At 33.9% G+C, this 26321-nt stretch overlaps 1 protein-coding gene across 1 annotated transcript in view; it reads right to left on the bottom strand.

The window, feature by feature from the left end:
- LOC128546733 (guanylate-binding protein 1-like) overlaps window positions 1–15597 on the bottom strand; it is a 32641-nt gene extending 17044 nt beyond the window's left edge. Inside the window, exons 1-2 of the mRNA XM_053518013.1 lie at window positions 15481–15597; window positions 11389–11420 (exon numbers count right to left, since the gene is read on the bottom strand). Of these exons, the coding sequence (XP_053373988.1) occupies window positions 11389–11420; window positions 15481–15597 (149 nt within the window). The remainder of the gene's footprint in view (window positions 1–11388; window positions 11421–15480) is intronic.
- Between the last annotated feature and the right edge of the window lie 10724 nt (window positions 15598–26321).

Below are 26321 nucleotides of genomic sequence, written 5' to 3'. Positions count from 1 at the left end.
CACATATAGATAAACATTTGTGACAAAAATCCTTCAAATATATTTGTATATGGGTCCGCAAAGAAATTTCTGCTATAAAAGAGCACATTCTAACACTACCCGATTTAATTCCCTATTAAGTAGGTAACACTGAAATTGTGTGTTATCACGCAATACATGCACTGAATTGAATGTTAAAATTATTACGTCATAGCGTCAGACGTCATTGCGACGCCCTGGAAAACAGAAACTCACTGAACGGGTAAATCTTTAACCTGTTAGAATCGAAATAATATATCCCAATCAGTGGTTTGCTCTTAAATAAAATCATTGCTTGGAGTCCAGATGCGAAAGAATTATATCACAAGACAAATCACTGTTTAGGATATATTACGTTTTTTTTTTCTTACAAAATATGTTTGTTTTGAGCGAATGTCTTATTCACATAAAAAAGGTGTAAAACAGTATTTTACAACGATATGATCTAAGTTGATATTTTTCTTCTCAATGTTAGGTTTACATGTTGCAGTACTTCAGTGTACTATACATAGTAGTCATCGAATCATTCTACTTTCACATTAAAAAAAGGAATCCGATAGTATGATGTGCCGTCTGTTAAATTCTTAAGAAAGTACCCACTTAGAAATGTTAGTATGAAATAAACAAAGCACAAGTAATTGAGATACATTTCATTCTGTAGATAGATCAAACATTTTAGAAAACGGTTTAGCATCAAAAACGTGATTTGCTTCTGTATTGAAATGTGCACAAGGTGAAAACAAAAAAATCACAGACCTAATTGCATGCGTGTCCATCTCTAACATCAATACAAGCTTGGTATCTACGGCGCATACTGCGATTTAGACGTTGCATACGATACTGTGGGATGGCATGCCATTCATTTACGAGCACTTGAATCAGCTGCTGACGGTTTTGGATTATGTTACCGCTATTGTAGACCCTTCGACAAAATTGGACAGAGGTCCGGTGAAAACGCAGGCCATTGTAACACGTTATGTTGTTAGCTGCCAGGAATTCTAATGTCAGTCTGGCAGAGTGTGGTCTTTTGTTTTATCTTGTAGGAAAAAAGTAATTTCGGGGTGATTAGCAAGAAGTGTTGCATTTTCCGTTGCAGCACATCATAAATCCGTGCCGTAAGACTTCCATCGACGACGATGAGTGGTGTCCTATAGTTCTATTAGATCCCGCCCCATACCATAACACTCCCTCCTCCCCAACGTGGTACCTGGCGAACACATCAGTCGGCGTAAGGCTTGCTACGTGGACACCATACTTTAAGACGTCTATCCGGCATATCAAAGTAGAAACGTGACTCATCTGTGAACAAGACACATTGCCATTGGCGTTGAGTCCACCGGAGATGATGACGACATCTAATGACGCGATTTCTCCGACGTTCTAGAGTTAATATATTGCCTCGATAGGCATCATAGCTGTGTAACCCAGTTTCATGGAAGATGGCGACGTATAGTTGACTCACTGACACGTTGTCCATGGACACTTACAGTCTCTCGAGCAACCTGCACTACAGTGCAAACCCTGTTACGCAATTGAAAAAGCATAATATGCCTGTCCTGCTGACATGACTGTATTCTTAGACGTCCAGAACGTTCTCTGTCACCCACAGACCCGGTTGCATTGTGCCGTGCGACAAGTTTTCTTATTGTACGACATGTGCAATTAATTTAACGTGCTACTTCCCGATATGATATACCACCCAAGATCATGCCAACGGCTTGGTTACGTTGAATATCATTCAAACTAGCCATTTCAGTACAGTGATAAACAAAAAAACTATGGTGTGTTTCTGTAATATCCTTACACTGATTTATAACATATAAAGATTTTGTAATAAACTCTTGTGCTACATTTATTCGTGAAAAGGCTCATTTCGCACATGCACCACGAGCAAACCAATCTACCGTTATATTCCGTATATTTCACCTTAATATCATCCAGTGTTGACAATAAAAACCAGTTTATACAATATTTAAATTTCAAGCTTGATTGCTTAGGCCAGAATAAAAGAATTTTCAGAGTGGGTACTTCCTTATGACGGTTAGTATATATCTATATCTCCCATATCATACGTTTTAGCAGGTTCATTCGTGCTTCCATGTCGTGTATGCTCTTACCTGATAATTAAAGTATGTCTGACCTAAATATGCTTATTTAGGAACTAAGCAATTTATTTAACCTCATGCCGTTTAGTAAACACACTGAAGAAAACAGTGCTGCCTGTTAATATCTTGTCATTTTGGAACTGCTGTCTTGACACACAGCTATATCTAGTAATAATTTTATTTGTTGTAGTCTTGCCAACACAAAATAAATCTTATTACATTGTTCCGCTTGTTACATCGTTACAAAATGTAACATAGTGAAACGTGGAGCTGTTTTAATTCAGATTTAAAAAAAAACAAAACTTGTTGAACAGATCTTATTTTAGCTCCTCTGATTTTGAATAATCCTACGAGGTATTATCGTCGCTTAAGCGCGGGATGCTCTTCTTTTATTTTTTTTGTTTTAAGTTAAACAATACTGAGAATGATTAATTATTTACTCTGCAGTAGGAACTTCTATTATACCTATAAACATTTTTCTAAAAGCTATTGTGAAAGGACAACGAACATTCAGTTTCTTTCATTTATTTTACATCTGTTGTTATGTATCTCTGATGTTTTATGCTTACTTTGGTCTATATTACAAAAATCATCATTACACAGGAAATTATTTTCTACACTGCGTAACTGGGCTGTCTGTAAAAAAACAGATCGTACGAAATAATATTACCAATATTCGCACTGACTTCGTACTAAAGTTTTGTGAAACAGGCGAACGAACTTCTTAAGATTTTTGCACGTTAAAAGTAATTACTGTGCGATGTTGGAGTATGAGGTACTGCATGTTACTAAAAAAAAAAAAAGAAATCACTCAATAAATTCAGTTAGGAGTGAATTAAGTGTACAAAACCTGGTAAATAAGCAACTTTCATAGAGAAAGTTTAACCAAGCTATTTACATGTATTAAAATAGGTTAGCTTTTCATGAAGACAAAATTCTACTTGCATTTTGGGTTGCTATGGTTATGACCTAGGGCATTGTTACTAAGACCTGAGCAACATATTTAGAAAGTTATGTTATCTGTTAGTAATATTATCATGACATACTTACAAAAATGGATGCTTACTATAGTTTTAAAAGATCTCTTGACCGCTTCGGTAGCCTAGTGGAAGAGCGCCGATTTCGAGTGCGGAAGGCCGTGGGTCCGATCCCTGGCCGCATCAACAAAAACGTGAAAAATGGTACTAGTAACTTTCTCGATTGGCGCTCAACATAAAAAGGATAGTGCTAGGACTGGTCAACCTGTGACTGGGCTGGGTATTATGTCATGTGTCTAACGCGTGAAATACCAGTGAGACAGCACTTTAAAGTAGGGAATTGTGGTCACTGCTACCAGTAGACACCGTCGATTAAATATGAGGGGAAAATGTTGATAAAGACGTTAAACCTGACCACGCACAAACATAAACTCATTAACATAAAATCTCAGGAAATGCAAATGACGATGTCCATTCGATATATACCCGAGCGCAGACGATATCTTGGTTCTGAAACTATATAAAAAGCTAACATCAGCTCTGACGTAAACATGTTGGATAAAAAGAATTTACCGTTGCTTGAAGTAAACTGATATATAAAGTACGGACTATTGGTTATTCTGGTCACGTTCAAGAGGCAGGACCCGCGGCATTGCACATGTATAAAGGCGTAGGCTCATACCCTAGGTCATCTATCCATATACTGAAAATATCTGAGTAATTCATAACTAATTGTGGGTGAGTCGTCAGTTGGTTGAAACACCGAAAGAAATACATTCTTTGGCCACATCAGAAAACATTTGACTACCATTTTTAGAAAAAAATGGCGATATATTCTGACACAAAAAAGTAGTTATCATGAAGACCTTGACCTAAGCTCGGAAAGGAAACAGTTAACAGCATCCAGCATTTATCTTTGGTCATTTTTAAAACAGTAGATTAAAGTTTAACCAACATGTTCCAAAATAAATATTGGTCAAATGTTAACATTGACCTTTAAGGCATATATAAAAAATACCCACATTATATAAACATGGTGGAAAATGATAGTGATGAATAATATTGCAAGAACATTCGAAATGGCCCTTATAATGAAACATTTTTGTTACTCCTTAACATACCCTAGGACTTACTTGTGAACATTTAGAAGTGTCTGACTAAACTAGTTTCACTTAACAATACACAATGCCTTTCTCAATTTTCCATGTGAAACATAATACCTTTGGCCTTGTTACGCTTGAACGTTTACGCTTCAATATAAATCAAGAACAACTACAATGCTTATGGGACCTATATATATCATATATATAATTTGCCTTAGGCTAACTTGCCATAATAAGTGATGTACCAACGCTTTTCCAAATGATTTATATTATGTGTTAAACAATTTTAAGGATCAGACAAATCCTCAGTGGTTTATACAAAGCCAATTCTGTAAAACTTGTCCACCTGTAGGTTAGAATTTTTCTTAAACATTCTTTCAAACAATTCTTTAAATCATATCGTATGAATGTCAAACCTGTAGTTCCAACCAAACATGTCTGAAACTGTCTTCAGGACCCGCTTGTTTTGTTATGTTCAATCTCCTATAGGGTGGTACTACTATACTTAACTTGCTTTTTGGACATCACATTGTTTCCAGCTTATTACCAAATAGTTGTCATAAAACTTGGTTAAAGTGCAATAAGTTTATTCTTGGCGAAGCTCAGGAAATATTCTAATATCGACATACTTCTGCAACACCTACTGTTATTGAGTTTATAGCAAGTATCAAGTATTACCAATAAATGTAATCGGTAACAAGTAAAACATCTTTTGATGCTTGATTTGTAACACGGTCTTGAAATTCGTTCTCAGGCATACCGGAATCCGAATTTTCAGCAAATTTATTACAACTTTTTCTATGTAGAAAAAAAAACTAAAGCAAAATTTAGACAAGTTGTTGAAAAGATGTTGCTAGACATTATGTCCAGTAGATTTTGCTCCTCTAAATTGAGTTTTTTTTTTGACAGCGCATTTTGCTTTAAATCTAAACAAATACTAGACTATCTAAAATCTAAACACTAGGCAGCAGGTTAATTTATTTCCGAAATATTGGTTCCAATACTCTGTATGGATCCCCAATAACTTATAATATATGGGGAATCTTGAAGAGGAAACTTAAGAAGCACCCTATAAAGGGGCAGTCTCCATAAGGCTGTTTTCCTGGAACAAACAGATTTTGATATATTTTTGCTAACAGTTAGCCTTATGAATGGGCCTTACATCCCATAAGTAGTTAGCCAATCAGAGCTTTAGTTTTGAGAGAATTATGTCTTAAGTGTGGGTGGGGTAATTCCATACTTGTCCTGCCTTACATAACAAATAGGTGAATTTCAATGTTTTTTTATCAGCTGAACTAAACGTAATGGGGTATAATGTGTACACTATAAACACATACTGACATGATGTAGGACATTTGATTCTGCAGCACACCTTTACAAAAATATGCCACTTCATATGCACTTTGTAGAATCTTATACATTTTGCATGTACCATCTTTGCGGAAAACCACAACATTTCTTGACACAAGAAGAGAGACAATTCCCATTTATTGAGAATACTTGTTAATGACTAAACATCGCAGAATTTTGGGGATTTTTCTGTGCTTTGCCTGTGAAGTGACTTATTTGCCCTTGACTGCAGAAAAAGACATGAAAAAAATGCAGAAAATGCCAAACTTTCTTATTTCACATTTTCAGTTATTTTTATGTGTAAAAGTAACCACTGTTTAATGAAATGTACTGTACTTGACTCTTAAAATCATATTTTAATTCTTTTAATTCTCAGTTGCTATTAATTTGATATTGTCATACAGCCTTTACACTCACTTAGCGTTGCTGTACTGGTGAAAACAATGGGGAAAAGATACAGACTTTGCAATTAAATATAAGAGCATGGTGTATATTTACTCCTTGTGTTATGTTTTCTGTTTCAACTTTCTGATATTTCATCGTCTTTATGTTATTCTGCATAACCATCATGTGAGGAGTTATGCACTTTCGGTGCCCCATACCTCAGATGCAGCATCTGTCAAAGCTATCATGAGTTTGTCATGTGTGTTGGGATGGCTTTAATTTTGCTGGTGGCATTTAAAACTTAAATAATAAGAAATAATAATGCCTGTTTTTATAAATATGTTAGTTCTCTGTTTTGGCGAAAGCTTTGTCATATTGGCAGATTTATATCTATGTCTGTCTTTTTGACACACAAGACACTTCACAGAAGAAGGGGATGATGGTGGATCTAGTTCTGAAGTGCTGACATTATTATTTGATTGCCGTTCCCTTAAAATGGAGTTAGGCAAGGAGGAAGCTTGAATCCCGTAACATTTATCACAAAGGAAATTACTCTCACTAACTTTTGATTTTGATATTGAAGGTAAAACACAAATATGATGTTCATTCAATCTTCTTAGTCGGGACAAACGCCCATATCTGACTTTACAGCCTCTGCAGATTTTGCCTCTTGACTTTGCCATATCATATTGAAAACAAAATGTATATAAATATAAACTTGTTTTTATATACGCAGAACAATAACCTCCTAGGTTTTATATTCAATTCTTTGAATTAAAGTATTAACAGTGCATAACTACAATATATAATCTACCAGAACATATACGGTAATGATTTACAAAAAAAAAAACAAACAAAAAAACTTGCATAATTCATTAAATATTGGTGCAAAAGTTATGCACCTTTTGTTGTCATATGATGTGGGTGACGATGTGGAACAACTACTTAAAGTTTGAATTAAATATGCATTTCATAATAACTGAGCTATAGTGAAAATGCATCAAAATTAACCTTAAATTCTAAGTAACAGGGGGCTTAATTCATGAAAATATTGTGCCAGAGTTATGCAACTTGTGTAATACGATGTGGGTAATGATGTGGAACAATTATTTTAAGTTTAAATCAGATCCATGCAGTAATAACAGAGATAGAGTGAAAGTGCATCAAAACTTTAACCTGAAATTCTAAGTAAAAAGGGGGAACAATTTTTAAAAATTTGTGCCAGAGTTATGCACATTGTTTCATATGATGTGGATGATGATGTTGAACAACTACTTTAAGTTTGAATCAAATCAATTCAGTAATAATAGAGTTAGAGTGAAAGTTCATCAGAACTTTAACCTGACATTCTAAGTATAAATGGGGAATAATTCATGAAAAAAAAATTGTGACAGAGTTATGCATCTTGCTTCATATGATGAGGATGATGATGTTGAACAACTGTTTAAAGTTTGAATCGAATCAATTCAGTAATGACAGAGATAGAGTGGAAGTGCATCAAAACTTTAACGTGAAAATCTAAACGAAAAGAGGGGATAAATAATGAAAAATTTGTACCAGAGTTATGGCCACTAAGTCAGATGATGCGGGTGATGATGAGGAATAACTATTTTAAGTTTGATTCAAATCCATCAAGTAATTACAGAGATAAGTAGAAAAATAGAGAGAGTTTAAAAATAACTTTAACTAAGGTGAGGACGCGGAAAGACGCCGACGCTGACACCAGGTCGAGTAGGATAGCTCTCCTTATACTTTGTATAGTGGAGCTAAAAATGATTTTTAGTTAAATACGGTATGATTCGTTCAGCCAGAATTATTTTTACACATGAATGGATTGAAATTCTGAAATAAGAAAATTTGGTATTTTCTGCATTTTTCTCATGTCTTTTTTCTGCAGTCAAGGGCAAATAAGTCACTTCATAGGCAAAGCACAGAACAATCCCCATAATTCTGCAATATCTAGTCATTAACAAGTATTCTCAATAAATGGGATTTGTCTCTCTTCTTGTGTCAAGAAATGTTGTGGTTTTCCGCAAAGATGGTAGATACGAAATGTGTAAGATTCTACAAAGTGCATATGAAGTGGCATATTTTTGTAAAGGTATGCTGCAGAATCAAATTTCCTACATCATGTCAGTATGTGTTTATAGTGTACACATTATACCCCATTACTTTTAGTTCAGCTGATATAAAAACATTGAAATCCACTTATTTGTTAGTATACGTAAGGCAGGACAAGTATGGAATTACCCCACCCACACTTAAGACATAATTCTCTCAAAACAAAAGCTCCGATTGGCAAACTATTTCCGGGATGCAAGGCCCATTCATAAGGCTAACTGTTAGCAACACTATATCAAAATCTGTTTGTACCAGGAAAACAGCCTTATGGAGACTGCCCCTTTCTTAAATTGACTTAAAACTGACTTGTTGCTGGTAAATTAGTTTATTAGTCCCACTTGTGCTTTGCCTCTGAAGCGTTCAAACGTGGCATTATGCCGTTTTCTTTCTTGATCGATGAACTTTTGTGTTTGTTCTTTACTTTTATGTTATTATTCCAATTTTTGTAAATGTGTACATGTACAGATCAGCTCACGCGGAAAACCCACTTTCCGTTTTTCCTCGAAGGAAAAATCTTGCATAGCGAGGAATTTCTCCGAGTACTGCCTAATTCTGACTCGGAGTACCGACTGTTATAGTTTTATTACTTTAGCGGAATTTCGTCGAGTCACCCCGAGAAATTACTTGACGGAACTCCGAGTCGAAATATACAGGTAACACTTTAATGATTTCCGGTATTTTATGGCCACTCCGCGCAACTCCGAGTCTGTAATAAACAATAAATCGGTCATTTCGAGTGCCGCGAGATGATTTGACGAAACTTCGAGGCAGTATTTCCTTACTTACGGATTCTTTTTACATAATTAGCTTTTTTGTTGTTTTTTCTTTATTTGAATGTATGAAACTGTTGTGAATTTTGATATTGAAATAGTTTCTGACCATGCGAATTAGATTAAGAAGTATATTTATTTATAATAAACTAAATTGTTAATCATACGAAATTAAACAAACTTTGAAATCACCGCCGTTAAAGGAAAGTGATTTGTTAAATTTTGATATTTAAATAATTTCTGACTTTGCGAATTAAATTTAGGAAAAAAAGTCGTGAAATCATTTATAATTTATGCACTAAATAAAAAACAATTTATAACAAGATAAACTTTAAAATAACACCCGCTAAAAGTAAATTGTTTAGTATGATATTGAAATACATGCGAATAAGATTTAGAAGTAAATTTATGTAGAACGGAATAAATTATCAAACATATATAATTAAACAAATTTCCAAATGAGTGCCGTTAAACAAAATTGCTTTGTTGTATGATGGTATAGAAAAAAATTCTGACTTTGCGAATTTAATTTAGAAATAAAGTCATCAAAATGCACTAAATTATAAATACTTTATAACTAGATTAACTTTAAAATTACGCCCGATAGAAAAGTAAATTAAAAGTAAACAAAATTTCAAATAACTGCCGTTAAAGAATAGTGATTTGTTAGATATAATATTGAAATAGTTTCTAACAGTGCAAATTAAATTTAGAAATAAATTTATGTAAAATGGACTAAATTAGAAACTATATGATACTAGATAAACGTTAAGATAATGGCCGTGAAAGAAAAGTGACTTTTATTATTTAATAAAAATTATAGGAGAAATGATTAATTTTCATCATGAAAGTGGTCTTTCTTTTATTCATTAGGAAGGAATTATAAATAGGATAAGAAATACTACTGCCGTATCCACTCAAAAAGTAATAAAATATCATAAGTAAACAGAAAAATTTGGTTATCTTAAAGCAAGATAAAAGTACTTCAGTATTATTTTATTTACAATTCAGTATTATTTTTATTTACAAATATTGTGTTATTTCGCGTATCACTATTTAAAATATAACCACCCTGATCCGAGTAATCTGAAATCTTCCTCGAAATTACTCGAAGGCTCATTTAAATTTGTATAGGTAATTAATTATTCGTCTCGGAGTCACTCGAAGGAATTCCGTCAAGTGACTCGGAAACAAAAGAAGTCAATATACAAATGTAGGTGTGTATTCCGCTAATTGGATTTCATCTCGAGTCACTTCGAGGACTTCCTTCGAGTGACTTCGCATAAATCCTCGGAGTCAGATAGCGAAATTCCTTGACGGAAAGTGGCTGACTCGAAGAAACTTCGAGTCGGAGCCTTGGTACTCGTTTTGGCCATCCTCCGAGGATCGAGTAGAATGGGTTTTCCGCGTGAGCTGATCTGTAACCAGTCGCTTTGTACTTGTTTACGCATATTTCTATGTGAGTGGTTGTATGGGTGTCTACGTCCGTTGAATGTGACTTTTCTTGTTTTAATTTCCTCCTTGTGTTTTGTTACTATACGTACATTTTTTTCATTGTTATCATTCATTCATTTCAACATTTTTATGCAACTGTGTCTGTAAAATGAAATATATTTAAAGCTACAAATACCAACACAAAATGATTTGTCTTGCTAAAAGAGGTTCGACTTTTTTCTGTTAATTCTACTTCTATATTTTTACAATTACTGGTATCGCACATGTATCCGAACAGTACCAGTATCCGAATTCTCGTAATTTCTCCTTTCATGTAACCCAATGACAAGTATTTACAGAGAAATTCTACCTTCTTTATTAAGCAATCAAGTTTCTGTTTTGTTTACATCTGAGGGATTCCACATGACACGCATGCGCGGAAGACAAACATGTTTGTCCAATTCCAGGGAGGTAAATCCTGAGCTTATGATTTGCACTCCGTTGTAGAATTACTCTCCCTTTATAATTGGATAAAGTATTAAGGAAATTGTATTGCTATTATATCAAATTGGTATTAAGTAACAAGGTAGAGCACTCGCTTCAGGTATAAGAGGTCGCGGGTTCGAATCCCAGCCTCCGCTTAAATTTTTATCTTTTTTTTTTTTACTTTTTTTTTAAAATCTATATTAACACAGCTTAAGGACTTTACGGTACCGTACGTAACGGAACGGAAGATAGCCACACCCTGTACGATTTATGGGAAAAAGTAGTAAAGGTTAATTACATAATTTAAAATCAATATTATAAAAGATTTTCAGTCATAATAATTCTAAAGCTGCTTACAAAACCATTTATCGGAAACTGGTACTGTAGATAAACCAATTAACGTTAATTAGACTGCCCTTTCGGAGCCCCTGTTTTTGGACGCATGCGCAGATAATGCCGGTATTGTTTACATCCTTGCAAACAGTAAAGACTAGGGTTTAACGATTTGTAGATTACTTTTGTAAACAATTTGTATTTAAAAATAAATATAATGAAAACCCTCATTTTTTATTGGAATCTGGTCTGAAACCAGTATAGTAATGATAATGATAAAACGGAGTTAAAATGATAAACGATTTACCTTTCTTCTAGTGTACATCCTTTTGAAAATTCCTGTAAAATGAGAAAGGCATATGATAGTTAAACATAAATTCTAAAAGTATTGATTAGCAAAAACGGCAGTTAATACATCACAATCTAATTATAGGTTTACAATATCTTTGGTTTAAAATGTTTTTGTATAGCTAATATTTTGAAACGATTTAAAGATCAATAAACTTAAAAAGCAGTGTAACATATATTACGTTATATCCTATATTTTTACATATTACGGTTAACTCAAACAAACTATTCTTCTCTAGTAAAAAACATTATCATATTTCCTATTTGAGAATATGAATGCAACTAAATGACCAAGGTTTTGTTTTTATAACGAACATATGAAATTGCAACACTGTCTCCAGGTTCGATGCTGTTTGGTTTCCTAACTGTTTGATATTTAAAGCTGATTTAGGAACAACTACAAGTCTTTAAATGTACCTTTTAGTTGCTGATTTTTATGCTCCAATTAAAATATATACACACAAAACTAATAGTATTATCTACCAAATCCGAACGTCGTTTTAAATATTTAAAAAGAAGTAAAATATGTTATAAGAACAAAATCTTTTCGGCATTTATGAATGTTTTACATGTTAAACGAGGAATCGGTGAAACCGAATGATGCTCCCCTATGCATGTAGAGTTATGGTTCTTTGACACTGCACTTCCCATTAATGGCCCTATGATTTTGTGAAGTCTCAATGAAATGCCATAAACACTTTTCAAATTGTACTCCTTACAAGTCTTATTTCGTATAAGAAAGGGAGATGATTCAAAAACTAGGTAAGGTAGAGTAATGGTTCTTTGACACTGCACTTTCCGTCAATGGCTTCTTTCATTTTATGAAGTTTCAATGAAATGCCTTTAATACTTTTTAAGTAATGCTCAGGACAAGCCTTATTTTGTATAGTAAACGGGGATAATTTAAATTCTAGGTAAAGTAGAGTTATGGTTCTTAACACTTCACTTTCCATCAATGGTCTCTATGATTTTGTGAAGTGTCAAGGAAATGCCTTTAATAGTTTTTTTTTGTAAAATAAAAGGAGATAATTAAAAAACTAGGTAAAGTAGAGTTATGGTTCTTTGACATTGCACTTTCCGTCAATGGCCTCTATCGTTTTGTAAAATTTCAATGAAATGGCATTAATACGTTTAAAGTAATGCTTCGGACAAGCCTTATTTTGTATAATTAAGGAAGATAATTAAAAAATAGGTAAGTTACAGTTATGATTATGACACTGCACTTTGTCTCTATGGCCTCTATGTTTATGTGAAGTTTCAATCAAATGCCATTAATACTTTTCAAGTTATATTCCAGACAAAATTGTGACGGACGGACGGAAGGACGGACAAAGCGGCAACTATATGCCCGCCCTTCGGGGAGCATAAAAATGTGTTATCCATAACATATCATAATGTCAATAAAATTGAGTAATTTATTCTGTCTGGTCAACAACTAGGTCACTAGGCCAGATCAAAGGACAATCTTTTTAACACTCTAGAGACCACATTTTCAGTTTGAAGCTAATGAGAATTAGTCAGAATGCTCGTCTTGATGACCTCTAGCTCAAGTTCGAATTTTGATCATAAGGGGTCAAAAACTAGGTCACCCATTCAAGTTAAGGGAAAAGCTTGTTAACACTTTAGAGGCCACATTTATGACTCTATCGTCATGAACCTTGGTCAGAATGTTTATCTTGATGATCTTTTGGCCAAGTTTGAATCTAGGTCATGTCGGTTCAAAAACTAGGTCACTAGGCCAGATCAAAGGAAAATCTTTTTAACATTCTAGGGACCACATCTTAAGTTTGAAACTTTTGAGAATTGGTCAGAATGTTTGTCTTGATGATAATTGGGTCATTGTTTTAACCTGGGTCATGTGGGGTCAAAACTAGGTTACCCAGTCAAATTAAAAGAAAATCTTGTTTGTCTTGATGACCTATATGACAAGTTCGAATATTGGTCATGATTGGTCAAAAACTAGGTCACCCGGACGAATCAAAGGAAAAGCTTGTTAACACTCTGGAGGCCATTTTTATGATCCTACCTCCGTAAAACTTTGTCACAATGTTTATCTTGATGATTCCTAGGACAAGTTTGCATCTGGGTCATGTCGGGTCAAAATCTAGGTCACTAGGCTATATCAAAGGAAAATCTTGTTCACGCTCAGGAGACCACATTTTAAGTTTGAAACTCATGAGAATTAGTCAGAATGTTTGTCTTGGTGACTTCTAGGCCAAGTTTGAATCTGGGTCATGCGGGGTCAAGAACTAGGTCACCCATTCAAATTAAAGGAAAAGCTTTTTAACACACTAGAGGCCACATTTATGACATTGTCAGAATGTTTATCGTGATAAGCTTGAGGCCAAGTTTAAATATGGGTCATGTCGGGTCAAAAACTATATCACTAGGCTAGATCAAAGGAAAATCTTGTTAACATTCTGGAGACCACATTTTAAATTTGAAACGCATGAGAATTGGTTAGAATATTTGTCTTGATGATTTCTAACTCAAGTTTGAATCCAGATAATGCGGGGCCAAAAACTAGGCCACTCATTCAAGTTAAAGGAAAAGCTTGTTAACACTCTAGAGGCCACATTTATGACCCTATAAAAACTAGGTTATTAGGCCAAATCGAAGAAAAAAGCAGTAGAGGCCACATGTTTGCTATAATCTTCATGAAACTTGGTCAGAATGTTTATCTCCTTGAAAACTCAGACGAGTTTGAAACTGGGTCATGTGGTTTCAAAACCTGGGCCACTAGGTCAAACATGTTTGTTATGTTGTGGTACTCCGGTGAGCGACCTAGAGCCATCATGGCCCTCTTGCTTATCATTTTTATTTAGTTTCTTTTTTATATACTTTTTGAATAACAGTCCAGCTATTAGTTTTAACGATACAGAGGGGTAGCAAATGATTTTTACACGATAAAATATAAAGATAAAAGGTATGGGTAGATTTTCCGGAAGCACAGAACGCCCAAAACACAACCATAGAGCCATGAATCGCAAAGTAGGCCCACAAGAAAAAGAAAGCTGTAACGGAAAAATATTTTAGACGGGTTGCTTCAAAACTCCAACAACAAGTTGTGAATAAATGCAAAATACAGTAAAATGAGGGTGGGGTGGTATGGGGTAGATAAAAGGGCCGGATGTTGGGCAAAAGTGTAGCAAGGATGAATATATACAACAGGGAAAGCCACTTTCTTTAAACGCAGTATTCCTACAACGTCGCAGACACGCACACACAAATGACACACACGCGCACACACAAAATGACACACACACACACACACACACACACACACACACACACAACTAACATACACAGATAAACAAACGGGTTTGTAAGAAAAAACAACAGGGTGAGGCACCGCCCATGACAAATATACACAGATACACACACACATATATAAGCAAGAAAAACAACGGCCGGCGGATAAAAATATGATGGGCACGATAAATTACTCTTGGTTAGTGAAGAGGGTAGCAAATGCAAGGAAGCATACAAATGTAAATACAAGGGCAAAGGATGGGAATGGTCGATGGGGGTAATAGGGGTAGTGAGGAGAAAGAGGAAAGAAACGCTAACATCAAACAAGACAACATACGCAACACAAAGTACGAGATGGACAGAAAACAAGTTGAAAATAGGGGCACCGCCTTGGAACGTCAGTAACATATTAAAGGGAACTGGTGGTTTAAATTGCGTCTAGGCCATGCAAACCTCGCACTTGCCCTACTTTCAACAAGTTAGAAAAGAAAGTGTAATTAAAATCACTCCCCGCTGAGAAAGGCTTTACAACTAAGCCATATAGAAATTTGACACTAAGGTATGGCAGGCTAAAGAAATCAGTTATAACCTTTTTGATGTCGTTGAAATCTCCATATGTTATTTTACAACAGAAAGTGCTTTACATACGAGAAACTTCAGAAGTATATTACATGTAGAGTAATGGTATTTGACTAAATAATCAATAGTATGATTTTACTTCTTGTTCACTACAGTAATCATGTAATTTAAATGAAGATACTTAAAACAACCTGACCAAAAAAAGACAAATTTCACTTACAGAAGTTGGAATATTCACATGAATATCGTCACAAACGCAATCTGATTGTAAATCTACATTTCTGTCATGTAAGCTGTCTTTACAAATTGAAAACTCTGAATCTGTCCCCTCAGCCATATTTAGCTGTAATGGAGTAATTTGTTAAACTACGTCTAGTTTGCACTTACTGAATACGTATTTATTTAGATAAAACCAGTTATCTTATCATTGTCATGATTAATCATGTATGCTGTTATGTTAACGACACACTTATTCAAATTAAATTATCTTAATCGGTCGATATCGGTTTAACGAGTGGTAGTTGAGTGAGTTGTTCTCATTTAACTAATGCTGAATATTTGACTGGGCGATGTCGTATGCTAATAAGATATCGAGATTTTTCTCAAATGCATTATAGTATACACATACAGAACTGTAGCAAGCAGTTATTCATTTGCGAGGAACACAATGCATTGTTTTAAACAATAAATCAGACAGATTTGTTACTATATCTCATTGAAAACATTATTTTACTTCTTGTTATTGTTTGCGTCTGCAAACATTAGACACACGTATATTCACTGCTTCTAGGGTGTCTAAACGCATATGTTTAGGTGTGTTTACATTGTATGCGTTGAAATACAGATAAGAACAACTATATGTTTTGATGACCTGTTTTTGTATTATTCAAGGATTTATATTTTTGTTAATCTAAATCATTTCCTTTTGATTTCAACGTAATGTATGTTCTACTATTCGATACTTAATTCGAATTTTTGTCTTACTAAATGTTGATTTTCTTACTCCAAGGTTTGACTTACTAGCAAAGGAATATCAAGATATAAAAATGACAGAACTCTGTCTATCTATGGCTATCTGTGCCATTTCGTTATTTCGTTCTGTTACAGTGACACAACGACAAACATGGTTATGTCGTCCTGCTAAACGACGCCCTGCCAAATTATGCCCCATCGACCGTCGCCCTGACAAACGTCGCCCAACCAAGTGTTGCCCGCTGAACATTGCTCCGCAGACCGTCTCCTCGACAAATGTCACCTCACCGAACGTCGCCGTGCCAAACGTTGTTATGGCACCACGTTGTTATGGCACCCAGCCGAAGGTCGCCCTACGAAAGGTCGTTCCACCGAAACGTCATCGTTTCGCCTTATGGAATATAATGATATTACCAGATACGTACGCCCCACCCAGTCCACGACGTAAAAGTACAAGTATTTTTCATGGAACATAGATGGAGGACAATACGCATCCGTGCGTGTGTGCGTGCTTGTATCTGTTTGCCGGTCCGTGTAATTTTATCACGACTGTAAATTTGTCGAACATTGTAAAAGGACATTTTGCTTGCCTGATTGAAATGGGTTGTCCTGCGAGCAAATACTTGATCCCTGTCTGAAAGATCAATAGTACACTTGGGTAAGGGGAATGAGCAAGGCTTATTGGAGTGGTAACTTTAAAATTTGTTTTTACCTTCTAAATGATATACGGCTAGTGTTATGCAAAACACAGACCCTGAAGTCAGGTAGGGCGGCGTTTTGTAGGACAACGTCGAATTAAAACTACAACTGAGGTATTCGGCGGTCACCATGGCTACATAAGTGATATTGTAACAACCTGGATTATGGGGGGCTTACCATTTATTGTCTTCTAGTCAGTGATCTGTATTTTCTTTTATGTTGCATGTAACGAAGCACAGAATTGTACACATGAGTGTTGATCTAATTAACAAGAACGATCAAACACTCATCATACATCCCCATGCTCGTTTAATCTAATCCAAAACTTTGTTTACTTTTCCGCTGACATCTGTTGATGTTATAATTTCGAACTTTTCATCCATTTAACAGAGTGTTTATTACTGCAGCTGCTACAAATTTGTTCCAAGCATCTAAATTGTCTGTTTAAGATAAGTATCTTCCTTTTATTTAGTCTGTGATTTGCATATTTCATCATTATTCTCTCGAATTTGTCACATTTTCCAAACAGGATGTACTTTTATTTGCATTGCATTCTGGGTTTGTTTACTTCCGTTCCTAAGTAAAATTGATATCGTTGTAATCTACAACAATCTTTTAAGATGTTTAAACCACTTGTACATGCTAGAGTTAACTCAGTGGTGCATATTTTGATGTTCTTTTCATCCTTACACCATTTAAAGTCGCCATTTTTATGATACGGCAGTATTCAGCATAGAGTTTAACGTTTTAGGTCACTGTGACCATTCGGTCACTGTGACCCGTCGGTCACTAACCATTTGGTCAATTTATCCAAAGTAACCCATTTTTACTGTTTTGGTAACTTTTCTGGGTCACTTTCTCTGGAAAACTATAAAAGGGCCCGATTTTGGCCATCTGAAATCACTTCAGCTCAAGCTTTCAGACCTAAAACCACGTTTGGCTTGTTTTAATAGATTTTCATTAAAATGAACACTATGCTGAACATAGATGTAAGAAAGTTGCTCTGCAATCAGATTTTTTATTAATTAAAAGTCATAGGTCTATAAAAGCCCATTTTGATACAACATTTAGTAACATTTCTATGAGTTTTATTTGCACAGATGTATTTCATATTCGTTGCTTATTTAAAGTAAAGTAAATTAATGGATTTGTCTAAAGTACTGAGGATATAAGTGACTATGTTTTTATAGAAGGAATTTCTGTTGCTGAACAGTGTCTTTGAATCCGCATCAATATTTACAAGTTATGGAACGCCAGATCAGTCATAAATAGATTAATCTAAAAAGAGATGTATATTAAATCTTGCATTTTGTACCTGTAAAAGTGCTCAGTATTGATTTGTAAAACATTTTTAAAGTTCATTGAAACTCGCTTCGCTACCTGTAAACTATGGAAAGCCGGAACAGTCTTAATCTCATTTGACAAGTTTGCACTTATACTGGCAGAATTTAACCATCAATATATGAATACATTTATTATCAAGAAGAATTTGTGACTACATTTGTTATCAGTTAGATGTGCTTGTTTAATGTGATGACTTCACCTGTATTTCCTGGAGTATGATATATCAACATTAATAAATTTCATTAACTGTTAACCTGAGTCTTATTAGTCTCTCTGGTTTAGTTAGTTTTACGGTACACTGAATCAACCTGGCTATACCCTATTTGCCCTTTCGACTACTTGAGTAAAGTTTACCAAGAGTTCTACAGTACGCATAGCCTACCCATCTCTGCAACACCCCTGAGTCGTAACAATATTTAGCGTTTTCTGTGCGGAAGCTGGAGGTCGAACCCACAATACGCGTTATCACAATCCAGTTTTAATAACAGAATAGTTTTGTCGAAATTTCGATATACTAAGTTGAAATTGTGATTATTAAATATTAGTAAATCTAATTTTTGAGTAACTTAAATCAAAATGTCGGGATAGTAAGACAAAACGTCTTGCAATATATCTCAATCTCTTCAAAATATACATACTTCATAAAATAACACGTAGCTGGCACTAATGCTCTTCCATATAATGCAGCCTTTTCAATATAGCTAAAATTCTATAGCCAAACTACATTTTTCTATTTTAAGTTGTGTTTTATAATTGCTGGAAACTAGGTTACAAACTTCTGAATTTAAAACGACTTTCTGCGGTATCATGTACAACATACGTGTACAACCTCACTCTAAAACTTTTAGCATATTCAGAATATATTGATGTAAAAATGTAAAAAAGTCACGGCATTAATGTTATTCTTATAGCATCTGAAAGAAGACATTTACATCACTTATATACGAATATTTTGAGATGTGCCCTTAAACAGGTAAATATCTCCTTAATCCGGTGTACAACTCTACTTTGGGATAGACTAGAAATGGAATAGGCCTAAATTCTTATCACTTTCACTTTTAATTAATTTTCTGTCATTTTCAGTACGAAGGTCGCCATTTTAGAATTTTTTTCTAATGTTAAGATAATACGCCTTTTGTTAGAACTTTATTATTCTTTTCTTATTGGTAAGTGTATTTGATTCGTCTGTGGACTTGTTTATACCTTATTTAACCTATCAATTGTAATGTGTTTTACCTGTGACCGCATATATAGTGAAACAAACTAGTGTATTGGTCGGTTAGATACTGTACCTGTAAGGTCCGCAGCTTTGACAAGTAGATCTGAATCTAGTCCAATGCAATCAACGATCATAGTTGGCCTTAATACGGCCACATACCTTACATACATGCATATGTTGTATTTTCAGTTATAGTAAATATAAATTAAATTATAATTCATTAAATATCTCTGAAATATAATTCCTTAATTTCTACCCTGTATATTATTATGATTTATTAATATATATATATATATATATATATATATATATATATATATATATATATATATATATATATATATATATATATATATATATATATAAATATAAATAAATAAAACATATTATACCCCAGTCACACATGCGGCGCGGATAGCTACGTCTAGCTACGGACAGAAACGTAGTAATCCGTATCGAAACGTATCGATCCGTGCCTGAGCCGTACCTTAAAGTAGTAACCCGTATCAATCCGTACCAGTCCGTACGGCTCGGGTACGTATCGATACGGATTACTACGTTTCTATCCGTAGCTAAACGTAGCTATCCGCGCCGTATGTGTGACTGTGGTACAAGTCACAATAAATTCCTTAGTTGTTTAGTAACAGTGTCCAACATTCAGACTCACTGAGTAACAAAAGTGTATTTGTGGTTATTCAATCCATACGTCTGTCCGTCATACGTCAAAAATTGTGAGCAATCACTGTCCGTCTGTCCGAGAGTATGCTGATAACATGGGACCGCTATTACATTGGTGCCGAGTCCAAAGCATAAACTATTACAAAGCAATATTACATTTCTATTACATTGTGTACTAGGATTGTTGTCTTTTGGACCGTGAATACGTGACTTATTACCAAAAATTATATACACACAAGGTCAGTGGTTATTTGAGTGGTGGACTCTTACAATAAAATAAAGTAAATGCTTAAATTTCAAATTAAAATAGAATATTAAATAGGCAATAACTTATTTTTTGTTGGGTTTAACGTCACACCGACACAATTATAAGTCATATGGCGACTTTCCAGCTTTGATGGTGGAGGAAAACCCCAGGTGCCCCTCCGTGCATTATTTCAGCACGAATGGGCACCTGGGTAGAACCACCGACCTTCCGTAAGCAAGCTGGATGGCTTCCATACATGAAGAATTCAACGCCCCGGGTGAGACTCGAACCCACATCGGTGAGGAGCAAGTTATTTGAGGTCAGCAACATTTACCTCTCTGCCATGGAGGCCCCCCTCCCCGCAATAAATTAGGGTATACAAAATGGCACAAAATGGCACTAAAATATAAAAGATAAAGTGAAATTTAAAAATTAACTGAGATGTATATTTAGGTGTATAATCTTTCAAGATTGAAGTATAAAGTGTTAACTAGGGATTTAATTGTAGGTTCAGTTATTGTTTAAATAATACACGTTTAAGGTTTAGGTGTTAATTATGGCAGAGGTTGGTAATACATACTCCACCGATGTTATCGGACTAAATCATGTAGTGGACACGACCGGTTTTAATAGACAAAATGTATGCGTACATGAATTATCTCGCACGGGAGTCATGATTTCTTGAAGTCTTACATGTATAGGCCATTTCCTTTACATCAAGGACAAGGATATACGTTGGATTACATTGGTATAGCAAAAGCTTTGAAAAATTTTTTGTAGCTGATGAGTCGTTTAGGTTACATGATGACGAGTCGTATTTGTGCTCTCCAACTTTTAGACTTTTAGAGAGGAATTAAATAAACAGACAGTTAAGCTAAATACGACTGAAATGGTTTACTTTTGTCGGCATATGTCGAAAATAGTTCGTAAACGTTAATCTATAATTTTACCATGCACTGTATTTGCCGATTTAAAGAAAAATTATTCACTTAAATCAGGCTAAAACTACATGTATATTTTGTGGAAACTTAAAAATCTAGATATTTACACTATTTACTGTTATTAAACCAGGCAAAGTGGTCTACTATCTCTATTTCTGGTCCTATTGTGCTGCAATTGGACTATATGATAGACCAGAAAATATTGAATGTAAGTATTGAAACTACAGACATCACTACGTGATCGTTTCTAAGGCAACGTCACCACATTTACCACTAAAGCGGCTTAACGTCATTATAACGCTGTCATATAAAAAAAAGCAATACAACTAGTAATTGCCAATGGCCATTGAACGAATTTTTTACACAAATAAATAAAACTGTTCATATTAATATATTCCTGTGGTGACTGTTATACACTAGTCCGCAATAAGGAGCTCTTTAATTGTCAGAACGTAACTGAATATTATTGTCTTCGGACGTTTGAGCGTCATCATCGTTGCTCTCCTAGTCGCTTTTAAATCTCACATACCGCTGATAAGATGCTGTGTTCTTCCGTGTAGTGTCCTATAAAGCTTCTGTAGTATAAACATTGTCTCTTTCCTTGATTTTGATTTAAAACGTCATCGTATATCTCCGTTCAACACTAATTTTCAGGCGATGCCCTAAACGATTTGTCTGTCAAAATGTTTAGTGGTGCCAAATTTATTATTAAATGGTATCTGAATAACGTTTAGATATTAGGTAACAAATCGTCTAATTTAAGAAAACGTAGCTTTGAAAATAAGTGAGTGGCAACAAATATTTAAACGAATACAAAGTAGGTAAAGAGATAAACTTTGCGTTGTCATAGGGACCAGCATTTGCTTATCATTTTATATTCGGAATCATTTTGTGTCGTCCTTTCATCTGAATTTAGATATGAGAACTGGAGAAAACAGGTGAAACAAACAACCTTTTAAAAAGATAGTCGGTGCGTTTTAGATCAATGCATACAACACGAAGTTCTGTACATGTATATACTTCCTCGAAATGGGCAAACAACTTTGTTAACCTGGATATCAAGCCCTGTTTTTTCCAAGGTATACCCACAGTTTTTATAAAGCTCAAACTAATCAATCAAGTACGTAATATCAAAAATGGCATAACTGACACTGTCGGGTATTATTTAACTGGTGCAGAACATAGTTCCAATAAAACTGATTTTGAATTATGGAAGTTTATTTAAATATTTTATAGAATTTACTTTTCAAAAATATGTTCATTATTATCATTTATTTATTTATCTTGTCTTATTTTGAACCTGCAGAAAGTAATATTCTGATAAATGACAGTGCCGTATGCAGTCAGGCAAATTTAATTAATGATGATGTACATTGTTACACGAAGGTGTAAAAGTGTATCGATACAAAAAGCATAACTGCTCTAAGCACCGGAGTCAGAAACAATTGTGTCGACGTTGATGGATAATCATGGATAATCAAAGCCGTCGTGTGTGTGTATGGTGTGTGTGTGTGTGTGGAGGGGGGGGGGGTGCGTTTTTATGTGGATTATGTGGATTATTTTTTGTATTATGGAAACTATTGTATACCTCAGTACCTGAATTTACTTTTTCCCTATTAAAAATCCCATGTCACCTGAACAAAATGTAACTCTATAAAATAAAAGTAACAAACAGTTTGCATGCAAATCAAAAGCAAACTCTTCACTGTGAAATATTAATATTCACCACCTTTGTCTTATAAATATCTCAATTATGAATTGCGCATTTAATAATGTACCTCTTGTAACACCCTGTTTTTAACAAAGCAAATGCCAAACTATTAAAATGTATATATGAGAAACAAATACAAATGTGTTTTAAATTTAAAATGAACTCTTTTTACCTCAAGAGAGGTTATCTAAATGGCAAGCTGTAAAGTAGTGATGTAACTATGGACTGGAATACCTTATATAAAAACTAAATGGTCAGTATGAATTTAGGCAGGCTAAATTAGGACTGCTTGATCATTGATAATTCATCGGCGATGTACATGAATGAAAATATTTTGTGTAGCGACAGCAAAGCAAAATAAAAGGAGCACAATAATTTTATTATATCAAAAACACTTTCTTGCCATTTGACATCCTGGAAAAAAACTCAATCTATATTTATACTAGAGTTTCACTTTAGCCGCAGGAACAAGGCTTTTGCACCATTTACTACGATCACAATAAAGTTTTGTTTTACAAATTTAACCCTGTCTATTTTAAAAAGGGAATGTCCAGACATTCCCAATTAAAATCCAAAATATGGCCAATTTACCCTGCTAAATAATGACCTTATTTTACCTCTGATGATAAAAGGACAACAACAAACACGTATAATTTGTTAAATAATTTATTTCAATTTAATTAAAAGTCATTTAATCTGAAAATAAATAAACAAAAATATACATTTATTATACATATTTATATCATTTGTTAAGCCAACATAACAACTGAGCTGAAATGTTAATGTTTCGGTTAACAACTGTTAAGCCAGCTTAACAATAACTATCTGTAACAATATAATTGTTATGCTGGCTTAACAAAATCTTATCATGAAAAATTTACCAGTCTTTTTAAATCATTTCTTAAAGCAGAATTTGTTCGGCAAGCGGAATTTTCTAGTTGTAAATTATTTTCTATTCCAAAAGTACAAGTTAGCTCAAGGAATCGTTAAGCCGGCTTAACATAATCTTATCAAAAACATCGATGTAACAGCTATGTTAGCAATGAGACAGATTCATTCTGGTGGAAGCCTATTTATTTTCAAAACAAGCAGCAAGGAGCTAACATTTGTTTGGCTGGCTTAACAAAAAGATATACATAGTATCTTGAAACAAATATGGTAGAAACTATGCATTTCTTACAATTTGTTAAGCTGGCATAACAAATTAATTTGTGATAAAAGCACTTGATATAATACAGTCAATACTATAAATAAAGAGCTTACATTTGTTCGGCCGGCTTAACAATGAAACGTGTTCGAAACAAATATCGGATGGTAGAAACCATAATGTATTTCTTACAAATTGTTAAGCTGGCATAACAAATTAACTCGTGATAAAAGCACTTGATATAAAACAGTTCTGTACAGAAATAATTTAAAGAGGTGACATTTGTTCAGCCGGCTTAACAATGAAACATGTTTAGTTTTTCTAAACAAATATGGTAGAAACCATGATGCATTTCTTACAATTTGTTAAGCTGGCATAACAAATTAATTTGTGATAAAAGCACTTGATATAATACAGTCAATGCAGAAATAAATAAAGAGCTAACATTTGTTCGGCCGGCTTAACAATGAAACATGTTCAGTTTCTCGAAACAAATATCGGATGGTAGAAACCATAATGCATTTCTTACAGATTGTTAAGCTGGCATAACAAATTAACTCGTGATAAAAGCACTTGATATAAAACAGTTCTGTACAGAAATAATTAAAAGAGGTGACATTTGTTCGGCCGGCTTAACAATGAAACATGTTCAGTTTCTCGAAACAAATATGGAAAAAACCATGATACATTTCTTACAATTTGTTAAGCTGGCATAACAAAGTAACTTTTGATAAAAGCACTTGATATAAAACAATTCTGTACAGAAATAAATAAAAGATCTAACATTTGTTCGGCCGGCTTAACAAAAAAACAAAAAATATTTTCACCAAAAATGAAACATGTTTAGTTTATCGAAACATATATGGTAGAAACCATAATGCATTTCTTACAAATTGTTAAGCTGGCATAACAAATTAACTGGTGATAAAGCACTTGATATAAAACAGTTCTGTACAGAAATAAACCAAAGAGCTTACATTTGTTCAGCCGCCTAAAAATGAAACATGTTCAAATATGATAGAAACCATAATGCATTTTTTACAAATTGTTAAGCTGGCATAACAAATTAACTGGTGATAAAAGCACTTAATATATAGAACAGTTCTGTACAGAAATAAAAAAGAGGTGACATTTGTTCGGCCGGCTTAACAATGAAACATGTTCAAATATATGATAGAAACCATAATGCATTTTTTACAAATTGTTAAGCTGGCATAACAAATTAATTTGTGATAAATGCACTTGATATAGTACATGTACCTTCAATACAGAAATAAATAAAAGATCTAACATTTGTTCGGCCGGCTTAACAAAAAAAAACAAAAAACGTTTTCACCAAAAATGAAACATGTTTAGTTTATCGAAACATATATGGTAGAAACCATAATGCATTTTTTACAAATTGTTAAACTGGCATAACAAATTAACTGGTGATAAAAGCACTTAATAAAAAGAACAGTTCTGTACAGAAATAAAAAAGAGGTGACATTTGTTCGGCCGGCTTAACAATGAAACATGTTTAGTTTATTGAAACATATATGATAGAAACCATAATGCATTTCTAACAAATTGTTAAGCTGGCATAACAAATTAACTGGTGATAAAAGCGCTTGATATAAAACAGTTCTGTACAGAAATAAAAAAAAAAACAAACTAGTATTTATTAGCCAGGCTTAACAATAGGACAACTTTAAAGTTTTTGAAAACCATAATTTTATTTAAAAATATTGAAAAGTGGATTAATCTGTGATACAAGAATTAATATATTTCAAATCAATTGTTCTTTAGAAAAACAAATAAAAGGAGGTTAAAATTATTTGGCTTGCTTTACAAAAGGTCATGTTTGGTTTCTAGAAACAAATATAGTGAAAACAATCATTCCTTTCTTTCAATTTGTTAAGCTGAAATGACCAAAAATAATTTGTGAGTTTAAAGGCACTGACCACCAGATTTGGCTAAAATATAATCTTTCTTTCAAACTGAAGTTTGGTCATATTATGAACATATTAGAATATGAATTTTTGTTTCTTGAATATTTAAAAAATTCTAAATCAAGAAAGAAAGAAAACCGCGAACCCTGGATCACAACGGCATTTCCCGTCA

Source organism: Mercenaria mercenaria, chromosome 11 (genome assembly GCF_021730395.1).
Source record: "Mercenaria mercenaria strain notata chromosome 11, MADL_Memer_1, whole genome shotgun sequence".
Lineage (NCBI taxonomy): Eukaryota > Metazoa > Mollusca > Bivalvia > Venerida > Veneridae > Mercenaria > Mercenaria mercenaria.
The sequence above is the reverse complement of the archived record's forward strand: the minus strand, read 5'-3'. Positions and strand labels throughout refer to the sequence as shown.